Source organism: Haemorhous mexicanus, chromosome 6, assembly GCF_027477595.1.
Source record: "Haemorhous mexicanus isolate bHaeMex1 chromosome 6, bHaeMex1.pri, whole genome shotgun sequence".
In the NCBI taxonomy this organism is placed as follows: domain Eukaryota; kingdom Metazoa; phylum Chordata; class Aves; order Passeriformes; family Fringillidae; genus Haemorhous; species Haemorhous mexicanus.
Genome location: NC_082346.1, coordinates 16,097,948 through 16,125,505, shown reverse-complemented (window position 1 = coordinate 16,125,505; position 27,558 = coordinate 16,097,948). Strand labels below are relative to the sequence as shown.

At 45.1% G+C, this 27,558-nt stretch overlaps 2 protein-coding genes across 3 annotated transcripts in view; both read left to right on the top strand.

Annotated features, from left to right (window-relative positions):
• PIK3C2A (phosphatidylinositol-4-phosphate 3-kinase catalytic subunit type 2 alpha) overlaps positions 1 to 8,316 on the top strand; it is a 50,571-nt gene extending 42,255 nt beyond the window's left edge. For both annotated transcript variants that reach the window (XM_059848954.1, XM_059848953.1), the window contains exons 27-33: positions 1,041 to 1,248; positions 3,038 to 3,162; positions 3,561 to 3,678; positions 3,771 to 3,852; positions 4,274 to 4,383; positions 4,609 to 4,734; positions 5,299 to 8,316. In XM_059848954.1, the coding sequence (XP_059704937.1) occupies positions 1,041 to 1,248; positions 3,038 to 3,162; positions 3,561 to 3,678; positions 3,771 to 3,852; positions 4,274 to 4,383; positions 4,609 to 4,734; positions 5,299 to 5,481 (952 nt within the window). In that variant the 3' untranslated portion in view covers positions 5,482 to 8,316. The remainder of the gene's footprint in view (positions 1 to 1,040; positions 1,249 to 3,037; positions 3,163 to 3,560; positions 3,679 to 3,770; positions 3,853 to 4,273; positions 4,384 to 4,608; positions 4,735 to 5,298) is intronic.
• A 98-nt stretch (positions 8,317 to 8,414) lies between these two features.
• RPS13 (ribosomal protein S13) lies at positions 8,415 to 12,578 on the top strand. The gene is made up of 6 exons (XM_059848951.1): positions 8,415 to 8,538; positions 8,792 to 8,840; positions 10,454 to 10,532; positions 11,413 to 11,582; positions 11,813 to 11,913; positions 12,501 to 12,578. Exons 1-6 carry the CDS (start codon positions 8,516 to 8,518, stop codon positions 12,532 to 12,534), a joined length of 456 nt encoding a protein of 151 aa, XP_059704934.1. The 5' UTR covers positions 8,415 to 8,515; the 3' UTR covers positions 12,535 to 12,578.
• The last annotated feature ends 14,980 nt before the right edge of the window (positions 12,579 to 27,558 follow it).

Below are 27,558 nucleotides of genomic sequence, written 5' to 3'. Positions count from 1 at the left end.
CATAAGTGATCAATTCTGTGTAAGAGTAATGCTTGTGCTAAAGTACCTTGCCTAGATTTTAGGGGTGACCTGGTGTGAAATGTTGGTTTAAAGTGCTGAGAGTAAATAACTCTGTCTGGCTGTTTAACAGTTACATTTTGAATACATCCTAAATTATTTAATAGCAGAGTATATGATGGAAAGCATGGTAAAGAAGTTCTCTCTTGGAGAAGTGATTTTGCACACTGGGGAGGGAGGGATGATGACCAAGTGTAAGTGGAGGAGTGCATACAGTGTAACTGAGATGTTGCAATGTGTTATAAAAGTGTTACTGTACTTCAGATACACAGAGGAAACTGCAGTGGTGTGCATGCAACTTAGAATCATAGAAAAGTTTAGGCAGGAAGGGACCTTTAAAGGCCATCTAAGACCAATCCTCCTGCACTGAGCAGGGACATCCACAACTAGGTAAATTTCCTCAGAGACATGTCCTGGCATCCACAATCTCTCTGGGCAACCTGTTCTGGTGTTGCACCAATCTTTCTGTAAAAAAATTATCTTTCTTATATCTAATCTGAATCTATCCTCATACACTTTATTCCTTGTACTCTTGCAGCAGGTGCTGCTAAAAAGTTTGTCCCTATTTTATAAGTTCCCTTTAAGTAGGAATGGCTTCCCCGTGACAGGTCACAATTAGATCTCCCCAGAGCCTTCTCCAGTCTGAGCAATCCCTGTTCTCTCAGACTGTTCTCACAGGAGAGGTGTTCATCCTTCTGATAATTTCTGTGGCCCTCCTCTGGATCTGCTGCAACAGTCCATGTCTTGCCAGGGCTCCAAAGTTGGATGCGTGTCTGGAAAGCCTTCACATCTTCACTAAAAACCTATTCCAAATTTGGATACTGAGTCTTCTATTAAATGTTGATATGATACTATTTATATAGCCCAATGATCACTCAAAAACCTTTTCCTTGTCCATAAGAAATAGGGTTTATTTTTCTTCAGCTTGAGTCTGATGCATTGACAGAACCACTTTTGTGTGTTTTGACGTTTCCTTTTTCTAGGCTGATCGAATCCAGTCTGGGGAGTGTTGCCACAAAGTTCAATTTCTTCATTCACAACTTGGCTCAGCTGCGTTTCTCAGGTCTGCCTTCTAATGATGAGCCCATCCTGTCGTTTTCTGCTAAAACCTATTCTCTCAAACAAGACGGCCGAATCAAACAAGTGTCTGTGTTCACGTATCAGAAGAGATACAACCCAGATAAACACTACGTAAGTACCTGGGAGCTGTTTCCACTCAGGGAGGATGATGGAGTATTTTCTTCCAACAAGACACAGGGAAGGGACAGGGACAGCTGACCAAAACCAGCCACAGGGCTATTCCACAGTGTATAATGTCACTGTCAGCAATAAAAGGCAGGTGTAGGGGAAGAAAGCAGGAGATGGGAGAGGGTTGTCTTCCAGGGTAGCTGTTTGGGAACTGGCTGAGCATGGATCTTCCTGTGGGCTGTGGCGATTGTCTTGCGTCACCTTCCCTCCCCAGAAGTGTCTTTATCTCAGCCCACGATCTTCTCACTCTTGCTCTTGTTCTCCCCACTGTCCCACTGGTGAGGGGGTGGGAGTGAGCAAGCAGATGTGTGGGTGCTGAGCTGCTGGCCAGGGTAAACCAGCAAAAGCACTGCTAGAGTACAGACTGGCATTTCTAGCATCCCATAATATCTTGCAAAATGAAAACACCTCTTGTAAAGCATCTAGAAGGAAGTAGAAAGGGCAGAAGTAGTGTTGGTGGAGATTATTTTAAAATACAGAAATTTGAGTCATGTTGATGGGCTTTTATGTAGCTGCCTTCTGTAAAATGGCTCCTTCCTGAGTAGGAGTTGTAAAATGAGACACTCTGGTTTTGGTCTGACCTTCCATTAAAGTTTGATTTGTTCCTCCTAAGTATAAGCATTGTTTTCTCTACTAATGCACTTACACTCTTAGTCTTACTAGAGGCACCAACCACTGCAATTTGCCCTCAGGATTTTAATAGACCTGGGTTACACTTTGAGACTTAATGTTTGTGTCCCTATGCAGATGTGCAACCTTCTTCAAATTTTTTTAGTTGTTTAATTTCTCTACTACTATTTGCTGGGCTGGAGAAATCAGCTCAAGGTACATTGTCCTGAACTTTTCTATAACATGAGCTATATTGACAGATGGAAATGCACATCTCTTTCCAAGCTGTGTTTGCTATAAATGTCTTATTCTGGTAAGACACCAACAAGGGAAAGCAGAACAAATCTGACTAATGCTGGAAGTGAAGAGCTTTGTACTGAATCACTGTATAATAAATGTATTTGAGTATCCTGGTCTAAGCCAAAACAGCCTCGCCTCTTCCAGGAAACTGTTAGAATGGTCTAGATTCTGTCTAGATTTTAAAAGTTAAATTATACATTAAAAGTGTAACTCCTCTGCCCATAAAATGAGGATGCTGAACTGAATTTTCTGTGCAGCCCTCTAACTTCATTTCCCTTGAATAATGTGAATGTATCCTGTGACTCACCATACTTAAAAAAATTATTTTTGTATAATGCAGTGCACTTGCCATCCTCCCACCAAATTATCACTTTAAAGGTGGAATCCTTTAGAATCAAGAGGGAATTGAATTGAAAAAAATACACCTGAAAGGTTCTGTGGTAGTTCTGGCCCCACAGATACATGTCTCAGTGTAATCCTGCACCAGTGTTAACATTTTGTATACCTGGTATGGACTTCCAGTGAGGCTTCAAAGGGAGATTGTGCACAGTTCAGCCTTACCTGCCTTCATCATCACTCTTCATGTGAGTCAGCTGTGGATCTACCTTGTGGGGAAGACCATGTGATGTTACTTTGCATGAAGGGCTACTTAGAATTCTAACTCTACTATGAAATGCCAATGTTGGAATAAGGGCTATAGTAATGGGATATGTATTCAGGAGAAGGGCTGCTACAGGAGAAGGAGTTGATTGTGAAGAAAATTATATTGTTAAGTCATTTTATAATGTTTTTATATCAACTATTATTTTTGTGTTTTGGGCAGATCTATGTAGTGAGAGTTTTGAGAGAAGGGCAAATTGAGCCAACATTTGTCTTCCGAACATTTGATGAGTTCCAGGAGCTCCACAACAAACTTGGCATTCTCTTTCCTCTTTGGAAATTACCAGGGTATGTTCCTAACTCACTCATCACTATTACCAAAGCAACAAAACTGCTCCCAGCTGGGTGGGGGAAGAAATAGCTTGAAATGGAGACAAAACTGCTGAGGGGCAAACTAGACCTCAGAGCTGGCAATTAAGGGAGAAAGCAGTTGTCTCTCAGTTTTAAGGAGGAGATCCAGAGGGGCATCTCAGTGTTGTGGTCTGTGTGTCACATCACATATAGTAATTACCTATAAATATTTCCTTGCCTTTCTGGAGTGTCATAACCTATCGACATGCTGTGTTTCTACTCTGGATTGGCAAAAAAACCCCAGATGTCAGCACATCAGGATGGAAATGACAGTGAAATCCCACTGTACTTACTTCTGATAAAGTAACTGAAAACTCTGTGTTCTTCTCATGTAGCTTTCCTAATAAGATGGTCCTGGGAAGAACACATATCAAAGATGTAGCAGCCAAAAGAAAAGTGGAGCTCAACAGCTACATACAGAGCCTGATGAACAGTTCTCCAGAGGTGGCAGAAGTGAGTGCACATAATTTAAATCAAATGCAAGTTTTCAAGTTTTGGTGCTTTTTAACACTTAAACTAACATGTAACATTTCTTCCAAATTTAGTGTGATCTTGTTTATACTTTTTTCCATCCATTACTTCGTGATGACAAAGTGGAAGGAATAGATGGAATATCCAGACCTGCAGGTAAGAGATGTTTATAAATTGAATTATATAGTTTGACACATTTACAGCGTGAATCTTTGAAATGTTTTTTACTTAACTGTAGTTTTCTCTCATTGAAAGCTGCATCACTGTCTTTTCAAATGTGCCTACATACAATTTCAAGGACATACATACCAAAAATTTCAATAATGTGTGTGATCACCTGGGCTTGTTTATGGCTTGCCTGAATTATTCAGGTTTTCACTCCAAACCTCCAGGCTGGTTCTTGCAAGAGAATGCAAAAACCTTTAAAGCCTGTAGCCTTTCCCCTGTTGGAGAGCTAGAAATAAAATCAGGAACTGAACTTGGTCTAAGGCTTGTACGTTCCCGTATGTGATAAGTCAGTGTAGTAGTGATGAAAATATACCAGTATTACAGAAGAAATAATTGTCTGTTGTTTCAGATACAAGTCCATCAAGTCCTACCTCAGGCAAAGTGGGAGGAGAAGTGAAGCTGTCCATATCCTATAGAAATAGCACTCTATTTGTCATGGTGATGCACATCAAAGACCTGGTAAGTGGAGATGCTGCCCTCACTGCCAAAAACTTTCCATTTTCTCAGTTACCATCTTGACTTAGATTGATGCAGAAATGGTAAACTCTTTCTTTTCTTCTAAATTTTCCTGCTTAATTAACTGCTGCTTTTGATTAGCTCAATTGCAAAGTCTGCACACTTGACAATGAATATGCAGTTATGCACTAATTAGTTTTCTAACTTATGTTGTTTGTTTGTCTGTAGGTCACAGAAGATGGTGCAGATCCAAATCCCTATGTGAAAACCTATTTACTTCCAGACACGCACAAAACATCCAAACGCAAAACCAAAATCTCCCGGAAGACAAGAAACCCAACTTTCAATGAAATGGCAAGTTAAAATTTATGTGATGACTTCCTATAGCTTACTGTAATCTCTTATTCTAAGCAGTAATTAAAATATTACTGCTTTACACTTAAAGTAGTCTAAAAAAATACATGAATATGTAAAAATGGAAAATGAACTGTTTCCAAAAACTTTGTGCCCTGATTAAATATAAAGCATCTTATAGCATAAGATCTTATAAAGCATCTTAGTGGGTCAGTGTGCTATTACAAGGAAGCAGAAATTTCTCAGACTGACTCTGGGGAGTGATGTGGAGAAGGTAAGGAATCTTAAACTCCCCCAGCCCTGGATTTACTGACTCATGATGTGGACAAACATTAATTCAGAACTCTTGGTGTGTAAATAGTACTTCAGTCATTTTAAATACTTAACATTTGGAGCACAAAATAAAACAGGGATGTCCTTCAGCCCATTGTCTGAGAAAGGGATGTGCTGAATGGTCACAGTGTGTAGTTCAGACATCTGTCAGTGGCTGGGCAGGCAGAAGAAAGCGCAGTCTGGGTAATTTCTTTTGGCTAACCAGAAAATTCTTCACTTCTCACCTCCCAGCTCGTGTACAGCGGATACAGCATGGAGACTCTGAAACAGAGGGAGCTGCAGTTAAGTGTGCTCAGTGCAGAATCGTTACGTGAGAACTTCTTCCTAGGTGGAATTACACTCCCACTGAAGGACTTCAACTTGAGCAAGGAGACTGTTAGCTGGTATCGACTGACTGCTGTACCCTACCTGTGAACTCAGTCGGACCAGAACAGTCGTATTCACTTGTGCTTTGTGCATCTTCCTACTTGAAGATAACCTGTACATCTGAAAACAAGAGACTCGCCATTTCAACAGATATGTTGGACCAATGTTCAGGTAGCCTAATTTGGAGGATTGCAAGAAAAACCTGGTTTATACCCATGTGATGTTATCAAAGCATCGTTTGTAAGCATTTAAGAGTTGTGGGTAAAGGAAGGGATTTTTAAACTATCAGTGAAGGTGAGTTGAGCAGTTTGACCATGCTGGTTGGTTGAACCATAACTCAGTCATTAGGCCTGTGGATGCAGTGCATTTTTGCTTTTAATTTGTTGTCACTGTTGTGTCATCCATGACACGATGCTGGAGAACATCAAAGAAATTGCATATTTTAGGAGTACATTCCCACTACTAATGAGACATCACAGAAACAGCGACAGGTAAACTTTTGGTGTCTGCACACACACCTGTAGAAATGAAGGTTGAAGGGCTGGAAAAATTCCTTAAGAACATTTAATTCCAGATTCATGCTTCTCTGAGACTTATTGGAGTGAGTGCCAATAGTGGAAGTTGTAAATAATGGTGCCTTATAATTCAAATGCTTCTCTTTTACCTCATTTCTGGTATTTAAATATGTATACATATTAACTTTGAGCTCCTTATACAGGGGGAACATTCTCATATTTGATACCTTGCAGGTCCTACTGGAAGCCTTTTCCCAGGATGTGTTATTTACAAATAGCATCACTTATACTAATCTTCACAATTTGTTCAACTTAAATAAGTTTTTTTTCTACTCCATCTTCTACCCATGGTCTCCAAAAATTGAATGAAGACTGGCTGAATGTGGTACTGTAAGAAATGTACCCGGCTTCTCAGTGGGGGTTTTTGTTGTAATTTCTAGAACTTTTCAATACTGCAGTGATTAAGTGTGGAACAGATTCAAACACTAATCCAAAGTGGCATTTGCATCTGTGCTTCCAGGGAAAGGGTGGCCTCTAATTGAAAAGCACCACTGCTGGCTGAATTGCAGGCCAGAAATTAGTTCATATTAACAGCTTTGAGAGAGGAACTTGGCTGTTGTTTTTTTTTTTTTCCTTTAGCAGTTCACAGCAATACTGTTTCTCACTCCCAGTAAACTACTTCATTTCAAGGAACATTAGATTTGAATATATCGTGACAGAGGAGTGCAAATGTCACTGCCTCCCATTTGTACCACTGGTTACTTAATTAGGCCTTTCTGCACTACAGGTGTCACCTTTTTGTTCACCTTATTTGGGATTTAGGATGTTCATGTTCTGTGTAAAGAAAGCTCTAAAGTTGCACATTTCTTTAGTACAAAATCGTGAAACAAACTTTCGTGAAGCAAACTTTTCAAGTGAAATATGCAACTATGAATGAGGACACAATACAGGGAAAGCCTTCTGTCTACCCAACACTAAAAACCTATTTTATAATCCAATCTTCCTTCCCCTGCTACTGACCAATCTCTCTTCAATAAAGAAGAGAGAAGTAAACTTGAATCTCCTGGTGCCTAAATGATTCACGGTCCAATTTCATAAGAATTATTGCAATTAAAAAGCTAGTGATACCTTGAATGTTAGAAACTGGGCCAATACTAATGGGCGCTAACAAATCCCAGTTGTAGTAGGCATCCTCTGCATATTTTTCATTTAGTATATAGCCTGTAAATAATAAACTATATAACTAACTGATATATTTCCTGCTCACTTGATGCTTTTGAGACTTACTCCATTCCATCATTAGAATCACAAGTCACTTAAACACAGGAAAGTAGACTACTGTTTTTGTGAAACGTTCCATTGTGAAATAAAATGAAAGCAATATGGACTGCCTTTTTTGCAGTTTGCTATTAAAGCACAGTGTCTTACAGCACAAAATACAATTAAACTAAAATCCTTTAAAAATTATTTGCAGTTTTAACAGTTGTCTGGACTGAAAAAAAAGTATAGTACTGTATTACTGTTAGCACATGTCCTGACTTCTGATTTATTCTTCTTCATAGCTTAACTCATTTTGTGCCTTTCCCTTCTTTTTCAAAATCGTCACTGGCTGGAGCTTTTTATGGTCATGGATTTTATGTTGTCTGTGGGATCTGGCCTTGGCCTCTCCAGGACCAGCACCAAGTTTGCACCTCTTTGCACTATTCTCAATTACGAAAAAACTGATTGTTGCAATAAGAATTTTACCATGCTACATAGAAAAACTGAGATGGATGTGAAAGAGGGAAATATTTGATTGGGATGGAATATACCAGTATGCTAAGTAGCTTGAAAATGTAGTTTTAACAGCTTTTTATATCTTGTTTATTGAAAAGGAAAAAAAAAATCTTTTATGCACCGTTTGACCTGCAGCCAGTGTAATTGTCCCTCCAGACCTTGTTGTATCCGAGAGCAGCAGCTTGCGCTAGGACCTCTTCCTCTACTAACCTCCAACTTTGCACTGAACTTTTTATTACTGCCTTTGTACGACAGCTGCCTGTCTCTGGACGCATGTGCGATCTTTGGTAAACGCTCTTTTCTCTATTTTTACAACTGTAGGGTTGTGTAGGACCCCCCGTGACCCGCCTTAAGGCCGGGGCTCCCCCGGGCCCGCCGTGTCCCCCTGGCCGAGCGCTCCCTGAGGGGGCACCGCGCCGGGGGGGGCGGGGGGCAGCGAGAGCAGGGCGCCTCCCTCCGTCTGTGTATCTCTGAGAACCAAATACTTTCATTAAACGATAATAAAGATGTACAATATGGCCCCGCGTGGGGCGCGTTCGCTGTGACTCCGTAACTCTCCTGTACGTACATTAAACACTATTCTGGAATAAAACCCAGCGCGTGGCCGCCTCTCTGTTGGGACGGGGCGAGGGGGGCTCTGCGCGGGACGGCTGAGGGGGTGCGCGCGGCGCGGTCCGGGCGCCGCTGATTGGCTGCCGCGGGCAGGGGGCGGGGCCGGGGCAGGCCCACTGCTTCCTGCGGAAGCGCGCTGGCGGAGCCGCTCCTTCTGCCCGCTCCGCTCTGCCGCCATCATGGGTCGCATGCACGCTCCGGGGTGAGCCGCGGGGCCGGGCCGGGGCCGCGCCCGGGGGGCGCCCCGGGTCTGCTTCGGGGGGCCGGGGGGTGCCGCGAACCGGGCCGGGGGCGGGAAGGGTGCTGCGGGAGCGCTCCGGCGCGTGTGGGGATGGCGAGGGAGGCGGGCGGCCGTGTGGACATGGCGGCGGGGTGGTGGGGCAGGCTCGGGCCGCGGCGGAAGGGCCGAGTCCCTCAGCTCGGGCGCTGAGTGTGTGATGTGCTTCTTCCCGCAGAAAGGGCCTGTCCCAGTCCGCCTTGCCCTACAGGCGCAGCGTGCCCACGGTGAGTACCTTCCCCAGAACCTTCCCCAGAACCTTCCCCGCCCCATGCGCGCTCCGGGACCCGCAGCGCAGCTCGCAGTGCCTGCGGAGGGAAAGAAAACGAGATCTGTCGTGTTTGGCGTCATCACTTTCAAATTGTGGCCTGTGTCAATGCTTCCTTGGCATGTGGTGGAGCAGGCTTCCTACAGAGGTCTCTCTGTGGCGTCTCCCTCTGTGCAAGCATTCAGAACCTACCTGGATGCGCTGCTCTAATCTGCTCTAGATGACCCTGCGCTGGGGAGGGGTTGTTTTATATGATCTCCAGAAGTCCTTCAGCCCTGAAAATTCCGTAGTTTTGAGATGATCCGTAATATACTGAGAAAGCAAGTGTTTTTTCTAGCCAGATGGTTTGTTTGGCAAAGAAGTCTTTTTTTGTCTTCTATTTAAGTATTTCTTCAGATACTTCGAGTCTGTAGGTTGGTAATTCCTGGAGATTAAATCAGTTTTCAGACTCGAATTTGCAGTTGTGGAATAAATCGATTGCCTTCAAAAATACTTCAAACCGAATTGTTGGTCAGGGACTAAAAGAGGTAGTTCTGGTGTGCTCTTAGTTCTTTCAAGGATATTTCCAATTAAAAAGGCTTTCTCTGTCTTTCTTTGCAAGATCATTTCTTGGAGGATCTCGTTGTTGGCAGAACGAACAATTTGTGGTCCATGTGGAAAAGCATGGAGTAAAAAACAGTGAAATAAGAACATAAACATAAAATCTGAAATTAAATAGATACGATTAAAAGTAAGGTAATATGAAGCTACTTGAAGTCCTACTGATGGTTGAACAGTTCAATAACAATTAGGATGAACAAATTCTATATTGGTTTTTAAAAAACCCTGTGGGGATTCTTTTGCTTAGATTCTGTCTTAAATTATGATCTTTGAGCACTTCCATGTTTATTTTTGCTGTGTTTTTCTATTTCATACTGTGACAGTACTAAAAAGTTTAAAAAAATCAGAAGCTTCTGTAGCTCATGGCAAGTCAGGATAATGTAACTTGCTGGTGTTGCTTTCTCATTAATAATCATGGAAGCAGTGGCTTTATCTGTACTGTTTAACTTAAAATTAATAGAAAAGGCACAGTCCTATCTTGGTAGGTTCGTTTAATTTTTTAATTAATTAGTATACTTGAGGTCTGATTTTTCACTTCTTTCTGTTGGTACTTTACTGAGAGGTGGCTACATGGGTCTCAATTTTGTATTTGTCAAAGGACCTAGGTGAAAAATTCCTTCCCAAGGACAGTGATTGTTTCTTTTTGTCTGTAGCATTGGATTTGTGCTTCTGCTGTGGCAGTTAAAGTGAAATGATGATAAAGCAGCTGTTTGGAGACTTTATGGAGTTTTTTTAAATGGAGACTCATCTTTACCTCTGCCTTCCATCGTGACATTTCACTAGTACTATAGGTTTATTTTATGTTTAAAAATTTCTTTATCATTAAAAGTGCAATTTCAGTTCTTGATTGTTTTTTCAAGCATTACAAAGCATCTCTTTCTACCATTTATTAAAAGTTTTCCTGTAGCTTGCCTCTGTATTAAGCAGTTGTTAAACAGTTTGGCTTTTTTTTTTTTTTTAAATTTTCTTTAGTGGCTGAAACTTACTTCTGATGATGTTAAGGAACAGATCTACAAGTTGGCTAAAAAAGGCCTGACTCCCTCCCAAATTGGTAAGGATTATAAACCACTCCTGAATGGGGGCAAACCCACATTTTTCTGACTGTAATATTATAATTGTTCCTTCAACCTATAGTGAATAAGGTGCTGAGAGAACACAGCATTTCTGGTGTAGCTGTGTTCACTGTGGATACCACTGAGTGTGGTATCCCAGGGTTCATATCCTGCCACTGTGACATTATGTGTGTAGTTCTTGCAGGGAGCTTATTGGTGAGCTGGTGGGTTGTTTCTGGTTTTTTCTCAAGTGGAAGACTTGAGGCATTTGTTTCATCTTACAGCCCGTCCTTAGGAATGGCCACTACTAAGTGTTATAGGGAAGTTTGGTGTGCCCAGTTTCCTGGAGGAAGTTTTCCAATACCAGGAGCCCTGTGGGGTTTACTGAGCCAGGCACTGCAGCTGCACCATGGGCTGGTTCTGGGGTTTGAACCCTTCCAGAGCTGAAGTGTTTGCATGACAGAGGCCATGAGCTATGTATGCAGTGTAAGTGGTGCTGTGTAAATGAGTGTTTATTATTAGTGTAATCCTGAAAGCAATATTAATTCCTTGTAGAGGGATCCACAGAATGATTGAATATCTTGCTTTAACGAGTCCTATTGAAAATTTTCCAATAGTATTGGCAAAGATGAGCACCTCATGTGTTACCTGCCTAAGCAGAGAGTCAGTTGGCTTCTAAGTGTTCCCAGATAAAGTGTTTCAGCTTCTACAAGTTGTATTTTGCTCACTCATTGTCTGCCATTTCTTCAGTTGCCATTAGAAAAGTTTTTAACTTGGAGAAGATCTTTTTTTGGGTAGCTTGTAACTGTAAGGTCAGTTTCACAAGATTGTTGGTGCATGTTTCTTCTTTTCAGTGTAAGATGTACGTGTTTGTTTCAGGTGTGATCCTGAGGGATTCCCATGGTGTTGCCCAGGTTCGCTTTGTTACTGGCAACAAGATTCTGAGAATCCTGAAATCAAAGGGACTGGCCCCAGACCTCCCAGAGGATCTTTATCACCTGATCAAGAAAGCAGTTGCTGTTCGCAAGCATCTTGAGAGAAACAGAAAGGTGAGTACTCCTTTAATTAGATAACTCAGTGCCTGTGATTTTAAATTACACACTAGTTCAGGTACAGCTTGACAAAGCAGAGACTCCTTGTGTGGTGTTTGCCTCCTTTTGAGTAAACTGAGGTTGGGGAGGCATTTTGAGCAAGGAGAATGGTCTTTGAAAAGGATTGTAAAAGCAGTGTTTAAAAAGTAGTTGTCATGTTGGGGTTGTAATGTAACTTTGTTTCCCAGGACAAAGATGCCAAGTTCCGCCTGATTCTGATTGAGAGCAGGATCCATAGGCTGGCTCGCTACTACAAAACCAAGAGAGTGCTGCCACCCAACTGGAAGTAGTAAGTGTTCTCCTGCATTCCTCTTGGCACTGAGGACTGCAAGGTCTTGTAAACTGTGCAAGTATTTTCATTAAGAATCAGCTGAAAAATCCATGAAACTTACACTTGGGTAAAATGTTGTAACTCTTGGATGAAAATCATGGTTCCAACAAATGAAGTCACTACCAGGTGATTTTAATAACACTTTCAACTGCTGTTTTTGTTCTCAGGTACTTTTATAGTTCATGTCACTTTCAAAGCTTAGTGAGCTTAGTAGCTGTGATAAAAAGGAAAGTAGCTTGTAGCTTTTCTCTAGGAGAGGTAACCGTCATGGAATTCCCACAAATGTTAGGATTAGCCTCGTTTCCCCAAGGAGACTCAAGTGCAGCTAGCCTGGTTTTTATATATAGGGGTTTGTGCTGTCACCCTAGGATTTTTATTGTAAAAGGAAGAGTGAAATCTTAGGCCATAAAAATTTTTAAATAGTGATTTAGCTGCTGGTAGTAGTTAACTGATAGCTAAAACTTTTAACTGAAGCATTGTTTTTGATAACTAGTTTGAAAAACTGCCTCTGCAATTAATATTTCTCTCTTTTCCTCTCTTTTTAGTGAATCATCAACAGCTTCTGCCCTGGTCGCATAAGAGCTGGCTGTGACTAACTGAAAGAATAAATTTTCGTTACCCGAGTTTGTGTTGTCTCTAAGTGGTTGGTGTGTTGGAGGCTTCTGTTTGTTTTAGGAAGCTGCATGTGAGCAGGACGTTTTCCAGGTGGAGCAGGCACGTGGCTGTGGTTTCCATACTGCTGTCCTGCAGTATCAAATCTGGGTCCTGCTTGTTGCAGTGCTGCACCAGCTGGATGTTGGTGTTTGTGCTTAAACTGGTTTGGTTTTTTATTACCTGAGAGCATCAACTTAGTGACGTGTCCTGTCTATTCACTGCAATTGCATTTTATTCATGTGAGGCTGTGCCTCTGGTGTCCTGCAGAACTGGGGGAGAAAGCATTGACAGCAGAAATATGTAGAAATAGAGAAATTACAGAAGGGGTTATACAGGAGGTGAGGGATTAAAACAGAATTGGAGAGGTTAATTAATTCGTCACAGGTCATGTGGAGCTGTTGCTTGTGCAGAGAGCCTAAGCAGACCTCAGCCAGCTCCTGGCAGTAACTTGCTGTCATTTTTAAGCAATTTTAAGAGTAATCTTTGAGATTTGGGTAAATGCAGACGGCAGTTTTAGCTGCTCTTGGATGTTGTGTCTTTACTGAAATAGTTTTCCCTAAACCCTAAGAGCAGGAGCTGTTGGATAGTCATTGCTGCCAATGTTGTGTCTCCAGATTTCTCATAGCTTTACCTGAAGTAATTTTTCTGCTGAAGAAACAGAAAACATATGAAAACACACAGAAAAAATTTTTCTCCTTTTCTGGGAGAAAATTATAAATTGGAGTTACTCAGAGTCGTTGGGACTTGCTTTTAAGTGTGGGTGGATTACTTGACTTTCATCACCTTGAGAAGTTGAGTAAATTGATCCAAGCCCTGTCATTTTTGTACACTGTAGTAGCTACTTCCTAGATCATAACTATCAGGACCTGGATTTCGCAGATAAACGGGATTCCCCTGGCAAATGGCGCAGCTAAACACAGACCTGTGGTTGGGTGCAGCATTCCAGCCGCAGCCCGAGGTGCTGCTCTCTGGGTGAGGCCGCGCTCCCCTCGCTCCGCTGCCGATCGCTGTGTGCGAGTGCGGGGCGCGGCCGCCAGGGGGCGCCCGCAGCCGGGAGCGCTGCAGCTCCGCGGGCCGAGCAGCGCCGCCTGCGGGGCCGCTCCCGGCCCGGGAACGCCAAGGGTTTCCGAGCTGCCGGCTGCTCCTGCGGCTTTGGGAGCTTGCTGGAGCTCAGGGTGTTTTCCTGAGGATGGCAGAAGAGGCGCGCACCGTATCTCTTGCTGAGGAATGGCAATGGTGTTGCAATTGTACTTTTATGTTCAGAGTTCTGCTTATATTGCTAAAGATTCTGTACTTCCTATAAATCGTACAGCTGTTTTAGGTCAATTGTCCTCAGTAGGATTAATCATAAAATCAGCATGGCCTGTATTGAAAGGGACATTAAAGATTACCCAGTTCTAACCCCCTGCCTTGGGCAGGGACAACTCAGAGCCCCATCCAGTCTGGTCTTGAACACTTCCAGGTGTGGGGCAGCCAAAACCTCCCTGCGGAGGCTGTTCCAATGCCTCACCACTCTCACAGCAAAGAATTTGCTCCTAATACCTAACCTAAGGTTCCCCTCTGTGTTTGGACCTATTACTCCTTGTCCTATCACCACAGCTCCTGACGAAGTATCCCTTTCCAGCTTCCTTGGAGTCCCCTTCAGTACCAGAAGGCTGCTGTGAGGTTTGCACACAGCCTCTTCTCCAGACTGAAAAACCCCAACTCTCCCATCCTGTCTTTGTAGGGGAGCTGCTCCAGTCCTCTTCACCAACTTCATGGCCCTCCTCTGGATCTGCTCCAATCGTTTCACATTCATTTTACCTTGGGGAACCCCAGGGCTGGATGCAGTGCTCCAGGTGGGGTCTCACTGGAGCAGAGCAGAGGGCCAGAATCCCCTTCCTTGACCTGCTGGTGCTGTTGCAGCCCAGGGATTGTCCATCCTTTACCCTTTGGATTGCCATAGCCACAGCAGGAGTTGGGCTCACTTGCCCCAGGGCTACCGGCTCAGCAGCTGCTGTGGGAGCAGTGGGGCCAAGCTCTGGCAGGGGTAAATCCCCCCTGGAACCTGTGAAACTGAGCATTGTGTCAGAGGGATGTGCTCCAGGAAGAAAAGCATCACTTGGAAACATCAGGTGAGTTCATCATTTGTGCTGCAGGGCTGTGAAACTCTCTCAGGTAGTCAGCTAACTTTTCTGCCATGTTCTGAGCACCAGAACTGCCCCAGGCAGCTCAGCACTGGTGATCCAGCTGCCCAGGAGAGCAGCTGGAGCCTTCCACTCTGTGTAAAGGTACAGCAACTTCTCTTGTCTGGAGAGCTGTGGTAATGGGGATAAACCCAGACATGCATATAGTTGCTCAAAATTGATTTTTTTAAGGGCTAGCACAAACTGGCTTCCCTCTCCCTTAGAAAACATCCATGGATGTTTTCAGGCTTTGGGTCCCACAGCCCTCTTGCTTTCTCCTGTCACTGTCACGTGTAATTATGGCTTCCCTGGCTTTGATTTACCCTTCAGAATATACTGGTTTGCCTTATTCTCAGCAACAATGTAAAATTTCCAGCATTGCCTTTTTCTCCTACAGCACTTTTTGCTCTCCCAAATCTGAACCATGATTTTTTTTTTTTTTTCCTATCCCAGTGTGAGCTTTTTCCTGCTTTTTGCTGGGCACACATCAGAAAGGAGCTCTCAGCCTCTGTCCTTCTCCAGAGAGGAGCAGCCCCCTTTTTTGCAAATCAGTCAAGGCAATTTTCTTCCTTTCCTTTAGGTAACCTGAGTTTAGCCCACCCTGATTTGGGTCAGCTAGGGCAGTGCTCAAATGTATGAACACACCTTCATGTTTTCTTCACTCCAGCCTGGAATGGTAAGTCCAGAAAGGTCTTTGGTTGAATCAATACATGCCATGTGCAGTTTCTACCTCTGTTTCTAGGAAAGCCTTTCAAAGGTGACTGTTAAGTATGAAAAGGATTAACCTTGACAGGGATTTAAGGGAAAGCTTTGATTCAGTCATGGCCAGAGGACTCTCTTAGTTCTAGGTATCTCTTTATTCTGAAGGCTCTGGTGGTGTGTGACTGGTTCTGTTGTGGAGGCAAATAAACCATCTTTTACCCCTGAATTTTTCTGATTGACAGTTCCTGTTTACCTGTGGGAAGAAAACCTTAGTAATTTATTCCAAGTAAGGAGACTTGAACACCAGTTACTCTGCTGTTAAGCCATTGCCACTGCTGGAAACCATTTCTTTAGCTGAAAAGGGGCAAAAAAGTCAACCAAGCTACAGCAGTGACAATCAGAAAAGGCAAGAAATTATGTGGATTTATAAAGGTAGAGCTGCAAGTATGTGCTGCCTTGTTTTTTCTGAAAAACAATTTGTTTCCTGTTGCATTTTCTGCCACTGTGCATTTTAATTTTCAGCTCGAAAATCATTGCTTGCAAGTTAATACCAAATAGCAAAGAGTGAATGAAAAGTGCACCGTGTTTTTTGGAGCGATGCTGTGTGTGTCACTTTCTCCCACTGTTTTCAGTGTCACTTACAGACCATGAAACACAGTGTAGTTAAAAAGCACCTCACGTGTTTCTCGGGGCTCACGGGCCGGTTTCTTTCCCCATCCCCATTTAAATAAAGAGCAGTAGAGCCTCTGGAATTCACCAAAGGCAGGTCCAGTGCACGCCGGGCTCTGGGATAGCTGGTGATTCTGGCTTAAGCTAATGCTGCTTCACGTTCATGCAGTTGTTTTGTTCTCCTTTCAATGCTGGGATCAAACTCGTGAAAAAATGCGGCTGTTGCTGGGAAGTCCCTTCAATAACTCGGCACATTTGCATGACAATGGGTGGCTGTGCCCTGGTAACCTCCCTCCTTGGCCAGCACATATCTTGGCAGCAGGAAATGCTTCCACAGTGCTTGCTGCTAATGGTGTGTCCGTGAATGTCCTTTTCTTGCTTCCAAGGATTTCTAGACATAGTTGCAGTTGGATAAATGAAGGCTTCCTTCTTTTTCTCCCCCTCTCTCCTGCCTGCTTTCAGGATAAATTTTGCCTCTGAACAGAGGTGCTGATCAGTGAGAGTGCTTTCCTCTGGCCATGAGATTTATTAGCCATGTTACCCAGCACAGGTGCAGCCCTAACTGGAGCTGAATCGATAAGGAAGGATAGTGATAATGGCACGGCAATATGTATGGCATGCGAGTCTTAACTATACATTGTACAGTGTGTGCTACAGGGCCTGGTGGCTACAGAAGGACTGGCAGCCCCTTTCTGGAGCCTCTCTCTGTGTTTGGGGCAAAGGAAGTGAAGCTCAGCCCCTTTCCTCAGCCCCTGAGCTGAAATACTGGGTGACAGGTAATTATGTCGGCTGTGCCTGAGGCTAGAGGTGTACCTACATTAAAAGATCACCTGAGTTTTCTAGTGACTGCTGGTTTTACAGGCTGATATTTTATTCCCTTTGAGGCTGCTCACTCAAGACCCCTTTTCAGGTCAGAATTCTCCTTCTTCAGAGCCAGGAAGGGGCTTTCAAGTTTAGTGCAGCTGTCAGGGATCAATCTCTTTTACTGCTCCTTCAAGTTCTTTCTGATGCAGATGAATAATTTCCGCAGATCCCGAGTCCTGTGTTATTCCGGAGTGGGAAGAGGGTGACTGGTGTTTTGAACTGTAGAAGCTGTTGACTGACTGGGTGAAGAAACCAGTGACAGCCATTAAAAATTAATCAGGTTAAATGAATTTGGGAAGGATCTGAATCTAAGGGGAGCAGTTCTGATGGTGAAGGCATTTGAGATTTGCAAGAAAGGGGATGGAAATCTCCTTCAGTACAGTATATTTTAGTGGACATGGGGGCACACTGAAAGCTGTTGTCAAATACAGGCTATAAAAGAAATTGTTTCCTCATAAGGTCTTTTTTCCTGCTGCTTTGATGTTACAGAAAACCATAGCATCTGCCTTTTTTTTTTTTTTTTTTTTTTTTTTTTTTGGTGGGTCCATCCCATCTTGCTCAGCTCTGCTGGCCTTGGCAAAACTAGGACTATAAATTGATAAATTCTCAGAAACTGCTGATTGTTGTATTGTCCACAAGGGTCCCAGGATGAGGGAAGAGATGAGAAAGTTGACTCCATGTATCAGAAAGCTAGGTTTATTATTTTATGATAGATAATATATTAAAACTATACTAAAAGAACAGAAGAAGGGATTTCATCAGAAGGCTAAGAATAGAAAAGAAATTAATAACAAAGACTTGTATCTGACTCGAGACAGTCTGCACAGGTCATCTGTGATTGGCCATTAATTAGAAACAACCAGATGAGACCAATCACAGATCCACCTGGTGCATTCCACAGCAGCAGATAAGAATTGTTTAGAGTTTGTTCCTGAGGCCTCTCAGCTTCTCAGGAGGGAAAAATCCTAAGGAAAGGATTTTTCATGGAACATGTTGGTGACAGCTGATGGAGCCATATCTATTATATTGGGTATTCCATTTACACCTCCAACTTATGCTACAGATTTCTCCTTGCACTTCACTTAGGTAGTTGTTCCTGGTAACTTTCTTCAGCAGTAGATTCAGGTCTGGATTCTCTTTTGGTTTAGTATTGTGTTATTTTCAGTACTGTATCTGACCAGCAATACAAGAATAATATTTTTAAATGGTATTTATGTAGCCTCAATCAAGCTAGGATCTCAAAACCATACATGATTAATAAATAAAGCCCTTACTAACAAATAACATTCCTGTAATGTGCAAGGAGGTGGTTTCAGTGGTCCCAAATTCTTTGTGTGTTGGGTAATGACCTGGGAATAGTCAGTTTCTAGAGAGTGTTTAGTTTTCTGGAATTCACCAAATGTGAGTGTTGCAAATGTGATGCTGCAGAGACACCATTTCACTGATGTCCAGCTCTTGTGTAGTAGTTTTAACCCATAAATTCAGTGCTTTGTGTGAAAATAGAGTAGACATCCGCCAGCTTTGCAGGGTGACAGAGGCATAAAGCAGCAAAAGGGTTTGCTTGGGGCAGCAGGAGAGCTTGGCACCAGCTCCGAGGTCCTGGGTGCCAGTCTGGTGTCCTGCCTGTGATAGTTGCACTTTAACCAGAGCTGGGTGCTTATATGTAAATGGCCTGTGTGGGCAGTGGTGCAGAGCAGAGCATGGAGGCAGCTCACAGAGGCTTTTGGGACACAGACCATGGCACTGACTCCTGGCACAGGATCCCAGAGTGTGGCTCTGGTGGACAGCAGTTACAATAATCCCTCTGCACTGATGGAGGTACAAGGCTTAGAGTGGAGGCAACCCTTCCCCAACCTCTTCCTGCCTAGGGTGGGGAGTGGGCTGGACCTTCCTTCCCTAAAGGAGCACCAGGGAAATGGAGCCAGCTTTGTCTCTGAGATTTGTCCACCTGATTGTGCTCTTGGGCACATAATTCTTCTGTCAGCTCAAAGCAGATTGTGATCTGTTCTCCTGCTGTTAGTTTGCCTTTCTGTGTCTGGCAAATTTGGATGTAGGGAAGGAGGACATAAAAAGCAGGAAAATTAAGGAGCTTGGCCCTGTTGTACAGTTGAGACTCTGTCACTTCTCAGATTTGAAACTTCTTCACTTACAAGTTCTGTGGTAAATTCACCTCAATTAGGCTGCCAAATATACAGGATTTTTCTTACAGTACAGGTAAATTCTATGTTTCAGTGATCTCTGGAAACTCTGTCTCCTCTTCTTAACAAAGATCAGTCCCTTCTGCAGCTGTTTAATAAAACTCTGAGAGCTGTAAATCAGTCAAGTAAAAAATTCTGTTTCATGGAATGATTCCTGTCAGCCTTGTTTCTGAGTCAGAGATCCAACTAATAGGGTTAAATCGGAGCAGTTTAATGGAACAATGTTATTTAAGCAAAGCAATCATGTCCTGCTGCAGCATTGTTTGGTATTAAACAGCAATTAGATTTGTCTGCCCAACAAAATTGCAAAGCTCCTCTGAAAGCAGCTGTAATCGGAAATGTCACACTGCAGATCCCAGCGATAGATATGGTCTAACAAAACACAGGCTTTGGCTGCAGTTCCTCACATTGATGGGTAATCCCATGGCATGCAGCAGTTTAGGGCTGTTTATGTAGCTTGCAGTTTGGGTTGGGATTATTCCTTCCACTGTGCTCTCCAAGCTTGTGTTTTTCTCTCCAGCATGCCACCGACAGCCAGGTTAAACTGGAGGGTTCTGTCCCTCACTTGCCCTATAGTGAAGGTCAAGTGAAATGGCATTTGGGATGGTGAGCCTGAGGTTTACCCAGCAGTGCTGGATATAACAGCACATGCATTGCACTCCACTCTGATGTCTTTGCTCACCCTGGAAGCACAAGGAACTGAGCAGCAGTTTTGGAAAGCTGCAGAGGTGGCACCAACAGTAAAGCAGATGTGCTGAAGTGCTGATTTAGAGGGGTGTTTCACAGATACTTTACTGGATTTGGTTCAGCAGGCTGCATGGGACAATTCGTGGATTGCACAAATCTCTATGGAACTTCCACAAGGGACAATTTGTGAATTGCACAATTCTCTATCTCCCAGACTCATGCAAATCTGTGAGAATTTTTGCTTAAAAACACCCCTAGAACATGTTGAATGTGTGTCAGCCAGTGTTTAAAAGCAGAACTTTTATTATGCACAATACCCTAAGTAATAAACCTTTCTCTAAGCATCATCCTAACTTTTAATCCTTAAACATTTGTGTTAGAAATGTGTTAGAAGTGAAAGAAAGCTGTGTTAGCATCAGACTACAGAGTAGGTACAAGCACATGATGTGGGTAAAAGAGCTGGTCCTGGGTGTATTTTTAGTCTTAATATTTCCCCTCCTGGGAGTTGGGAGACAGTAGGAAATTGCCTCTTGCTCTGTATTTTTTGTGGAAAGATACAGGAGCTGTGAAGAAGTGTTACAGTGTGGTTGTCCTGGAGGTCTGGCCACAAAAACCAGCAATAGACCATGGATTAGATTGTGCTGGGTATTTATTTCAAGCAGTGGGTTTTTTTCTGCTCCCTAGTCCCTACGTACTCCTGCACTTAACACAGCACTAAAACTCATCAGGGAGTGTGTTCAAATGCCTGGAGTCCTGATGTGTGTTATTTGTAACTTCCTCTGATCACTGCCAGTTAGATGTAGCTGGGGTAGTCTGAGTGCTGTCTCTTCCACCACTTCCCCTCCAAGGTGGTGTATCCTGGTGATCTGCTAAAGATTCCCCACTTCCATGGCTGGAAGAAGCGCCAAGCCTCATTTGTGTTCATTTAGGCTTCGACTTGCTTTAGGGATGAGGATCTCAGGAGGAACAATGACTCAGTATCTGCACCCTGTTCATCAGGTGTGTGGCTGTTTCCTGTTATCTGACCCTCCTTCCCTCTCCTGCCACAGACACTTTTGGCTCCACTGTTTGCCACCACCCAGCAAAGAGGACCCAGAAGTTCTCTCAGTGGCAGTGTAGGGTGCAGTTTACCCTTTGAGCAACACTGGTGTAGCAGCCTGCTGCAGCTGCTGGAATTGCAATCCAGTCTGGAGCTGCAGGTGCAGCTCGGCGTGCAGGCAGCAGATGTGACCCAAGGATGGAGGTGGAGCAGGAAGGGGAGGCAGAGGAGGATCCCAGCAGTGTGTCTGTAAAATGCTCTTTGCTGCCATGCTGCCTGCAGGGTCAGCTCTGCCTGGCAGCTGGCTCAGGGCAGCACAGAAGTGAGTGGGTGTGTGGGTCACACAGCTCACACTGTGCTGGGGGAGGCTTGGCACTTTAGCAGCTTTCCCTCCATGCCTGCCTGGTGCCACCAACCCAGCAAATCGTGGAAACTGTGTGTGAGATGGGTTGGTGTGGCCCTGGTAGCAGGAGGCTGCTGCTACCAATGCCTTTTCTGGGAGACTCTCTTCCCCTCCCTGCTCTGTGACCCACATAGGTCTGGATAAAAAGGGGGACAGCCAAGAGAAAGAAGCGTTGGCACAGAGACATTGCTCAGCATGGATACAAACCACAGCCCAAGCAGCCCAGTGAGGGGCAAGTCAAACAGAAAATTAGGATAATTAGTTTTTTATGTGGCAGTGTTGTAGTTCCTCTCAGAGGGACCCCAAACTTCTTAGAAGAGTATTTTTTTTTACCTTTTAATTATTGTTCCAATGTTTCTTCCCTCGTCTTGAATTAATCTGAGCGCTTTTCATAGGTTAATCTGCCTCTTTACCCTTGAGGGTAATTGAGCAGTCACTGGGTTTGCATTTTTTTTTCTCTTTATCTTTCAAATGTCTGTAAGCCATTGTCTTTTTTTTTTTAATTAATTAAACCCCCCCATAGTTCTTTTACAGTTCAAATTTGCTACAAAAGCAAGATTCAAATTGCACCATTCTCTATGGAGAACGATGAGTGTGTTATGTAGGGGTGCAGTTCCTGTTCTTGATGTAATAACTCTGGTAACAAAGACACCTTTCTTCAGGGTACCTTCCTTCAATTACCCTTTTATTTTTCTTTCTTTGCTAATATTAATAATTCAGTATGTGGAAGCCAAGTCTTAAAGGGAGATCAATGCTTTGTGTCCCGACATTTTGAATTTCAGTTCCATTGGTAAATGCAGTCCCTGGTGTGTGTTTGGGCTCTAACCCTGGAGCATTAAGCCAGGAGAGGACAGTACTGTGAGTCAAGGCCTCAGAGGAGTTTGTCTTCACCTTTTGGAATTGTTTATCCAATCCCCTGGGAAAGCCTTTTAGTACTGCACTGTATTTTATAGTGCCTGCTTTTCCTGGTAAGTAAGGAGTACTTCGGGAAGGCATGGGGAGCATTGGGTTTTGCTCAACAGTAATTACTTCAGACTTCAATACCAGGGACCTTTTGACCTAATGCCACTCAGGCTGATTCTGTCATGTTTAATCCCTCATGCCCCATCCGTCCCTGTGAGCCTGGAGAGGTGTCCTGTTCTTTGCCCTGAGCCAAAGAGCTTCTGATACTTACATATAAACAACGCCTTAAAGCTAAAATTCATGTGCTGTTTCACTTCAAATTATGCACTGGAACCTTCAGGAATTGCTCTCAAGCTTTGAGGAGAAGCTATGCTTTTGTTGGGAGGCTGTGATGGCTGGTGGTTAAAGCCTGAGAAAGGCTGAGATTATGGATTGTTTCTCTTCTGTTCCTGCCCTGCAGATTTGCCCGGAGCTGGTTGCTAATTGCTGAGCCTTTGGAATCAGTTTAACATTTTTGGTTACGTGTTTTTGTTTCCTCAGGGCTGGCTCTGCCCAAATAGCACAATTTAGTCATTGTTTAGTTTTCAGACTGAATGCTCCATGCAGGTGTGGGTAGCCAGTGGCTTCTTTTCTGGTTGTTCAAATCAGGCAGTTTTGTTAGCCACTGTTTTTTGTTTCTTCATAAATTCTGGGTGTAGAAGTACAGGCACAAACAAGCAGAGTGTTAATTAAGAGTCTTTTTGGCCTTATTACTTAGTTTGTCCTTGGATTGGCCCACTCTTAATTACTACCCGGTTACTATTGCTATTATTCTTGTTTAATGAGATAATCCAAATAATCTCATTTCAGTTTCACAGATCATTAGATCCAACACACTTATTAATAAGGCATTTGTGAGCTCTTTATGTCCACTCAGCTGTTTTCAGTCCTTCTCTTATCCTCTATGATGGAGGGAAGGGATGTGCTGCAAAGCTGGATATGTTTCCTCAAAGTATTAGCGCTTGCCTCTATACGTTGTTTGAACAGCTGCTTCTTTCTGTTAACTGCAGTAATAAAAACGTTGTACATCTCAGACAGAGCTGTTGTCTGTGCCAGTGAGGAGAGGCTCTGGCAAAGAGGGAGCTGCTGCCTTCTCTCTCCTGCCAGGAAGGGTCACCTTTCCCAGCCAGGCAGGAAGGGGCAGCAGGGTGAGAGCGAGCAGGGCCGTTCTGTGCCAGCTTCCCAGTGCCAGCCAAAGGCCAGGAGCCACTCAGGGGATGGACCATCAAGTTCATTGCTGCCCCATCCTTCCAGCAGCACGCTCGCCCGTGCAGCCAATTAATTACCTGTTCTTCGGGTGTCCCCAGCGCAGAGTGCCAGCCACAGAGGCGTGTCCCCAGCCTGTTTGTGAGCTGGCTGTTTGTGAGCCCCCTGTGGTGAGACGTGCCCCGGAGCAGGTGTGCCTGCTGGGATGGCAGGGGGAGGTGTGCCTGCCAGGATGGTAGGGGGAGGTGTGCCTGCCGGGATGGCAGGGGGAGGTGTGCCTGCTGGGATGGCAGGGGGTAGGTGTGCCCGCCGGGATGGCAGGGGGAGGTGTGCCCGCCGGGATGGCAGGGGGAGCTGTGCCCGCCGGGATGGCAGGGGGAGGTGTGCCTGCCGGGATGGCAAGGGATAGGTGTGCCTGCCGGGATGGCAGGGGGAGGTGTGCCCGCCGGGATGGCAGGGGGAGGTGTGCCCGCCGGGATGGCAGGGGGAGGTGTGCCTGCTGGGATGGCAGGGGGAGGTGTGCCTGCTGGGATGGCAGGGGGTAGGTGTGCCTGCCGGGATGGCAGGGGTAGGTGTGCCCGCCGGGATGGCAGGGGGAGGTGTGCCTGCTGGGATGGCAGGGGTAGGTGTGCCCTCGGCTGAAGCACTGGCAGTGTCTGGTTACCCCGTGAATCTCCCGCTGGCACCAATACCTACGCCTGCCCTCTAAGGCTGTGACTCAAGTGGAGCCTGTGGTTAGGGCTCAGAGAGGGGTGCTTGGATATCTGTCTGCTTGCTGAGACCATGGTATCCCCAGTTTTTGCACACACACGTGTGAATAAAATGCAAAGAGTAACACATACTTCACTGCTTTGGGTAGAGTGAACCTCTGGCTCTGGAGGATGTGAGCTCTCCTGGTCATGTCGGTGACTTTGTCTCAGGGGTTCAGACCCAGGCACACATTGCTGACTCAGAACAGTGATCCAGCAGAGAAGAAGCAAAAGGAAAAGGGTTAAAATAATCAGCCTTGTTTTGCTGTTGGACAAGCTGGCACAGGCTGTCTGAGCAGCTGAAGTGGCACCTATTCTGTGAGACTCTTCTCCCTGCTGTGTCACCCACGTGTGCCTGTGACAGAGATGGAAGGGAGCTGCTAGAAAGGACTGGGGCTGCAGGCCCTATCTCTGTGTGGCACAGGCCACGGCCCATGGTTTTGTTAAGCCTGGAACTCGCTGTAAAGGCAAGATCTAAAGGCTGCTGCTCTGAGCAGTTGATGATTTCTCAGTGGCCAGTGAAGCTGTCCTTTGCAGGAGGCAGGATTCCATCTGCTCCACTCATGGTCACCGTGGGCCTGTCCTCACCCCTGCACGGCTGGGAGGTCCAGCCAGGCCACTGACTTAGCCGGCACTCACATGCAGAAGTCTTTAGCCTGATTAAGTGTTAACTCTTTGTAAGGAAATGTGCCTTGAGGCTACAGTGGGGATAACCCGGGCTGTGGATTTCTCTTGTGATCCCAGCCCTGCTTAAGCAGGATTTAGCAGTCTCCTCCTCAAGGCCCTCTTCCTACCCCTCTGCCCTTCTCTGGCTGTCAGCAGGGTGCTGAGCTGGACTGAGAGACAATAGAGTTTGAGAAGGAAAAAAACCAAATCATAAAGCAACTAGAGGGGTTATTTAGTTGATTTTTAAAAAGAAATTCAGAGTCTTTTCTCTGATCTGTTTTCCCACATTGCTGCACAAACAGCTCTGTCGGGAAGCGGAGCAGAGGCAGGAGCAGCTCTCTGCCTCAGAAGCGACAGGGATTGCAGAAGGTTTGTTTTTGTGTCTGGTGGCAGGGCCAGCGACAACGCTGAGCTAATGCCATCTGTGCGGTGCTGTGGGACTGTCACCAGGGCCGTGCCAGGGCGGCTGGCTGTGGGACTGTCACCAAGGCCCTGTGGGGCTGTCACCACGGCTGTGCCAGAGCGGCTGGCTGCAGGGCTGTCACCAGGGCCCTGTGGGGCTGTCACCAGGGCCGTGCCAGGGCCATGCCAGGGCGGCTGGCTGTGGGACTGTCACCAGGGCCCTGTGGAGCTGTCACCGGGGCCGTGCCAGGGCGGCTGGCTGCGGAGCTGTCACCAGGGCTGTGCCAGAGCCATGCCAGGGTGGCTGGCTGCGGGGCTGTCACCAGGGCTGTCACCAGGGCCGTGCCAGGGTGGCTGGCTGCGGGGCTGTGCCCAGTGTCACCCAGAGCTGCTGCCCGGCACAACAGTGCCATGTGCCAGCGCTGCTGAGCGTTCCGGGCCAGCTGCCTGGGCTCACTGCAGTCTGAGCAGAGCTGCTGGCTCTCCTTACGTACCCTTGGAGAGCAGGGAATGAGTTTAAGGATGGATAATCCAGGCTAACTCTACAGTGAAAACAAGTGCCTTACCTCACATATCACCCAAGTCTCTCCTGCCTTCCCAAACCTCTGGCTCCCCTGTCCTTCAGCAGCAGCCAATATTCTCTTGGCACCGACTAGAGAAGGGAAAATTAATTGTGCTGTAATGACAACTCCCCTCTCAGAACCTGGCCTTCTGCTCGGTGTAAATGAAGGACAATCTGTGGCCTATCAACAGACTGTTTCCTTTGGGGAAACAGCCTCACACTTCTCAGATTTCCCTTTACACTACTGACTGTTGGCATCTTTTCCTACCTCAAGATCTGCTACATTGCTGCAAAGGGTTTTTTTCTCTTTAATTAATTTCTTTCAGCTCTGTCAGGATAGAGGGTAATTAAATGCTTCAGTATCTTGTCATAAAAATGCCACTTTTCAGAGGAATTGTCTTAATGAGCCTGTTTTTCAGTATAGCAGAGGCTCATCTATTAGTCCAGTGTATATTTTTAGAGCATGGCATTAGCCAGAAAAGCCCATTAGATCGTTATACAAGTGGCTGAATCAGCAAACTGTATCTGCTGCTATTCTGTCAAAGCAATAACGTTAACATTATCAAAGTGATTAAAAGCCATTCATTCATTTTGCATCTGGGTTGACAAGTTCATTCCTGCAGAGGCGCACAGTGCGAAGCTGGGAGAAAGGGAAACTAAAAGCTCATCATCTCCCTCAACCTGAAGATCTAGAAGTCTGTGACAGATGCAATCAAAACATGACAATTGAGTGGAACACCGGACGCCTGTGCTCTGTCACACGGTGGGTTGTCACTGACAAAGCAAAATCAGCCTTAGCCTGGCACCCTTTTTAAGGATTTGCCTCTTTCTGTGGCCAAAAAAAAGCTCTGTGTGCTGGAACAGGGCAGGGTTTCCACCACAGGAACTCTTGTCCTTCAGCTCTGGGCCATCCTCCTAGAGTTCCAGAGCAATAGTGGGTCTGCTGGCCTTTTCTCTGGCCTTGTTGCAGGTGTGTTGGGCCAGTGGCTTCCCTGGATCTGCCCCTCAGGAGCCATGAGGGCTGGCTACTCCAGCTGCAGTTCTTGGCCTTGGCAGGGCTGTTTGTCCAGTGTTTATAAAGAGCAGAAGCAATGGGAGGATGAACAAGTGTTGGCATCACTGTCATGACCTTTCTGGAAAAGCTGAGTAGACAGAAAGCTTTGACTCCTGGGGACTGCCCGGGGAAGCTGCTCAATTAACTTGCTCACAAAAGGTGCAGCATATCCAAATCCTTCCCATGGAGAGGGCACAATCCAATGGCAAAGGGGCATGGGAGCTGCAGGAGCAGACCCTGAGGCTGACTGGGCTGAGCTGTTGGCCAGAGTGAGAGATTTGCATGTAAATGCCTCTGGTTTCTGCTAACAATAATAAAGCAGCTTTGAGTTCTGCAGGTCAAATGGTGCATCAAGGAAGGAAAAGGCAGAGGAGAAGAAGGGCAAGCAGGTGGTGGATTTTTTGGTAAAAATCCACCACCTGCTTCCATCAGTGATCCCCCCTACTCAGCTCTGGTCAGTACCTGAATGTGCTGCATTGCATTAAAAAGCAAACCAATGAGTTATCACACTGGGGTACATGCCTGTAGCTGAGGGGTTTTTCCCATGTTGTGGATTGTCTAAATTCTGCTGATGGCACTGTGACCCTTTATTAGGGATTCATTGTAATGCCATGAGCCTCTTGAGGCAAAGTGTCACTAAC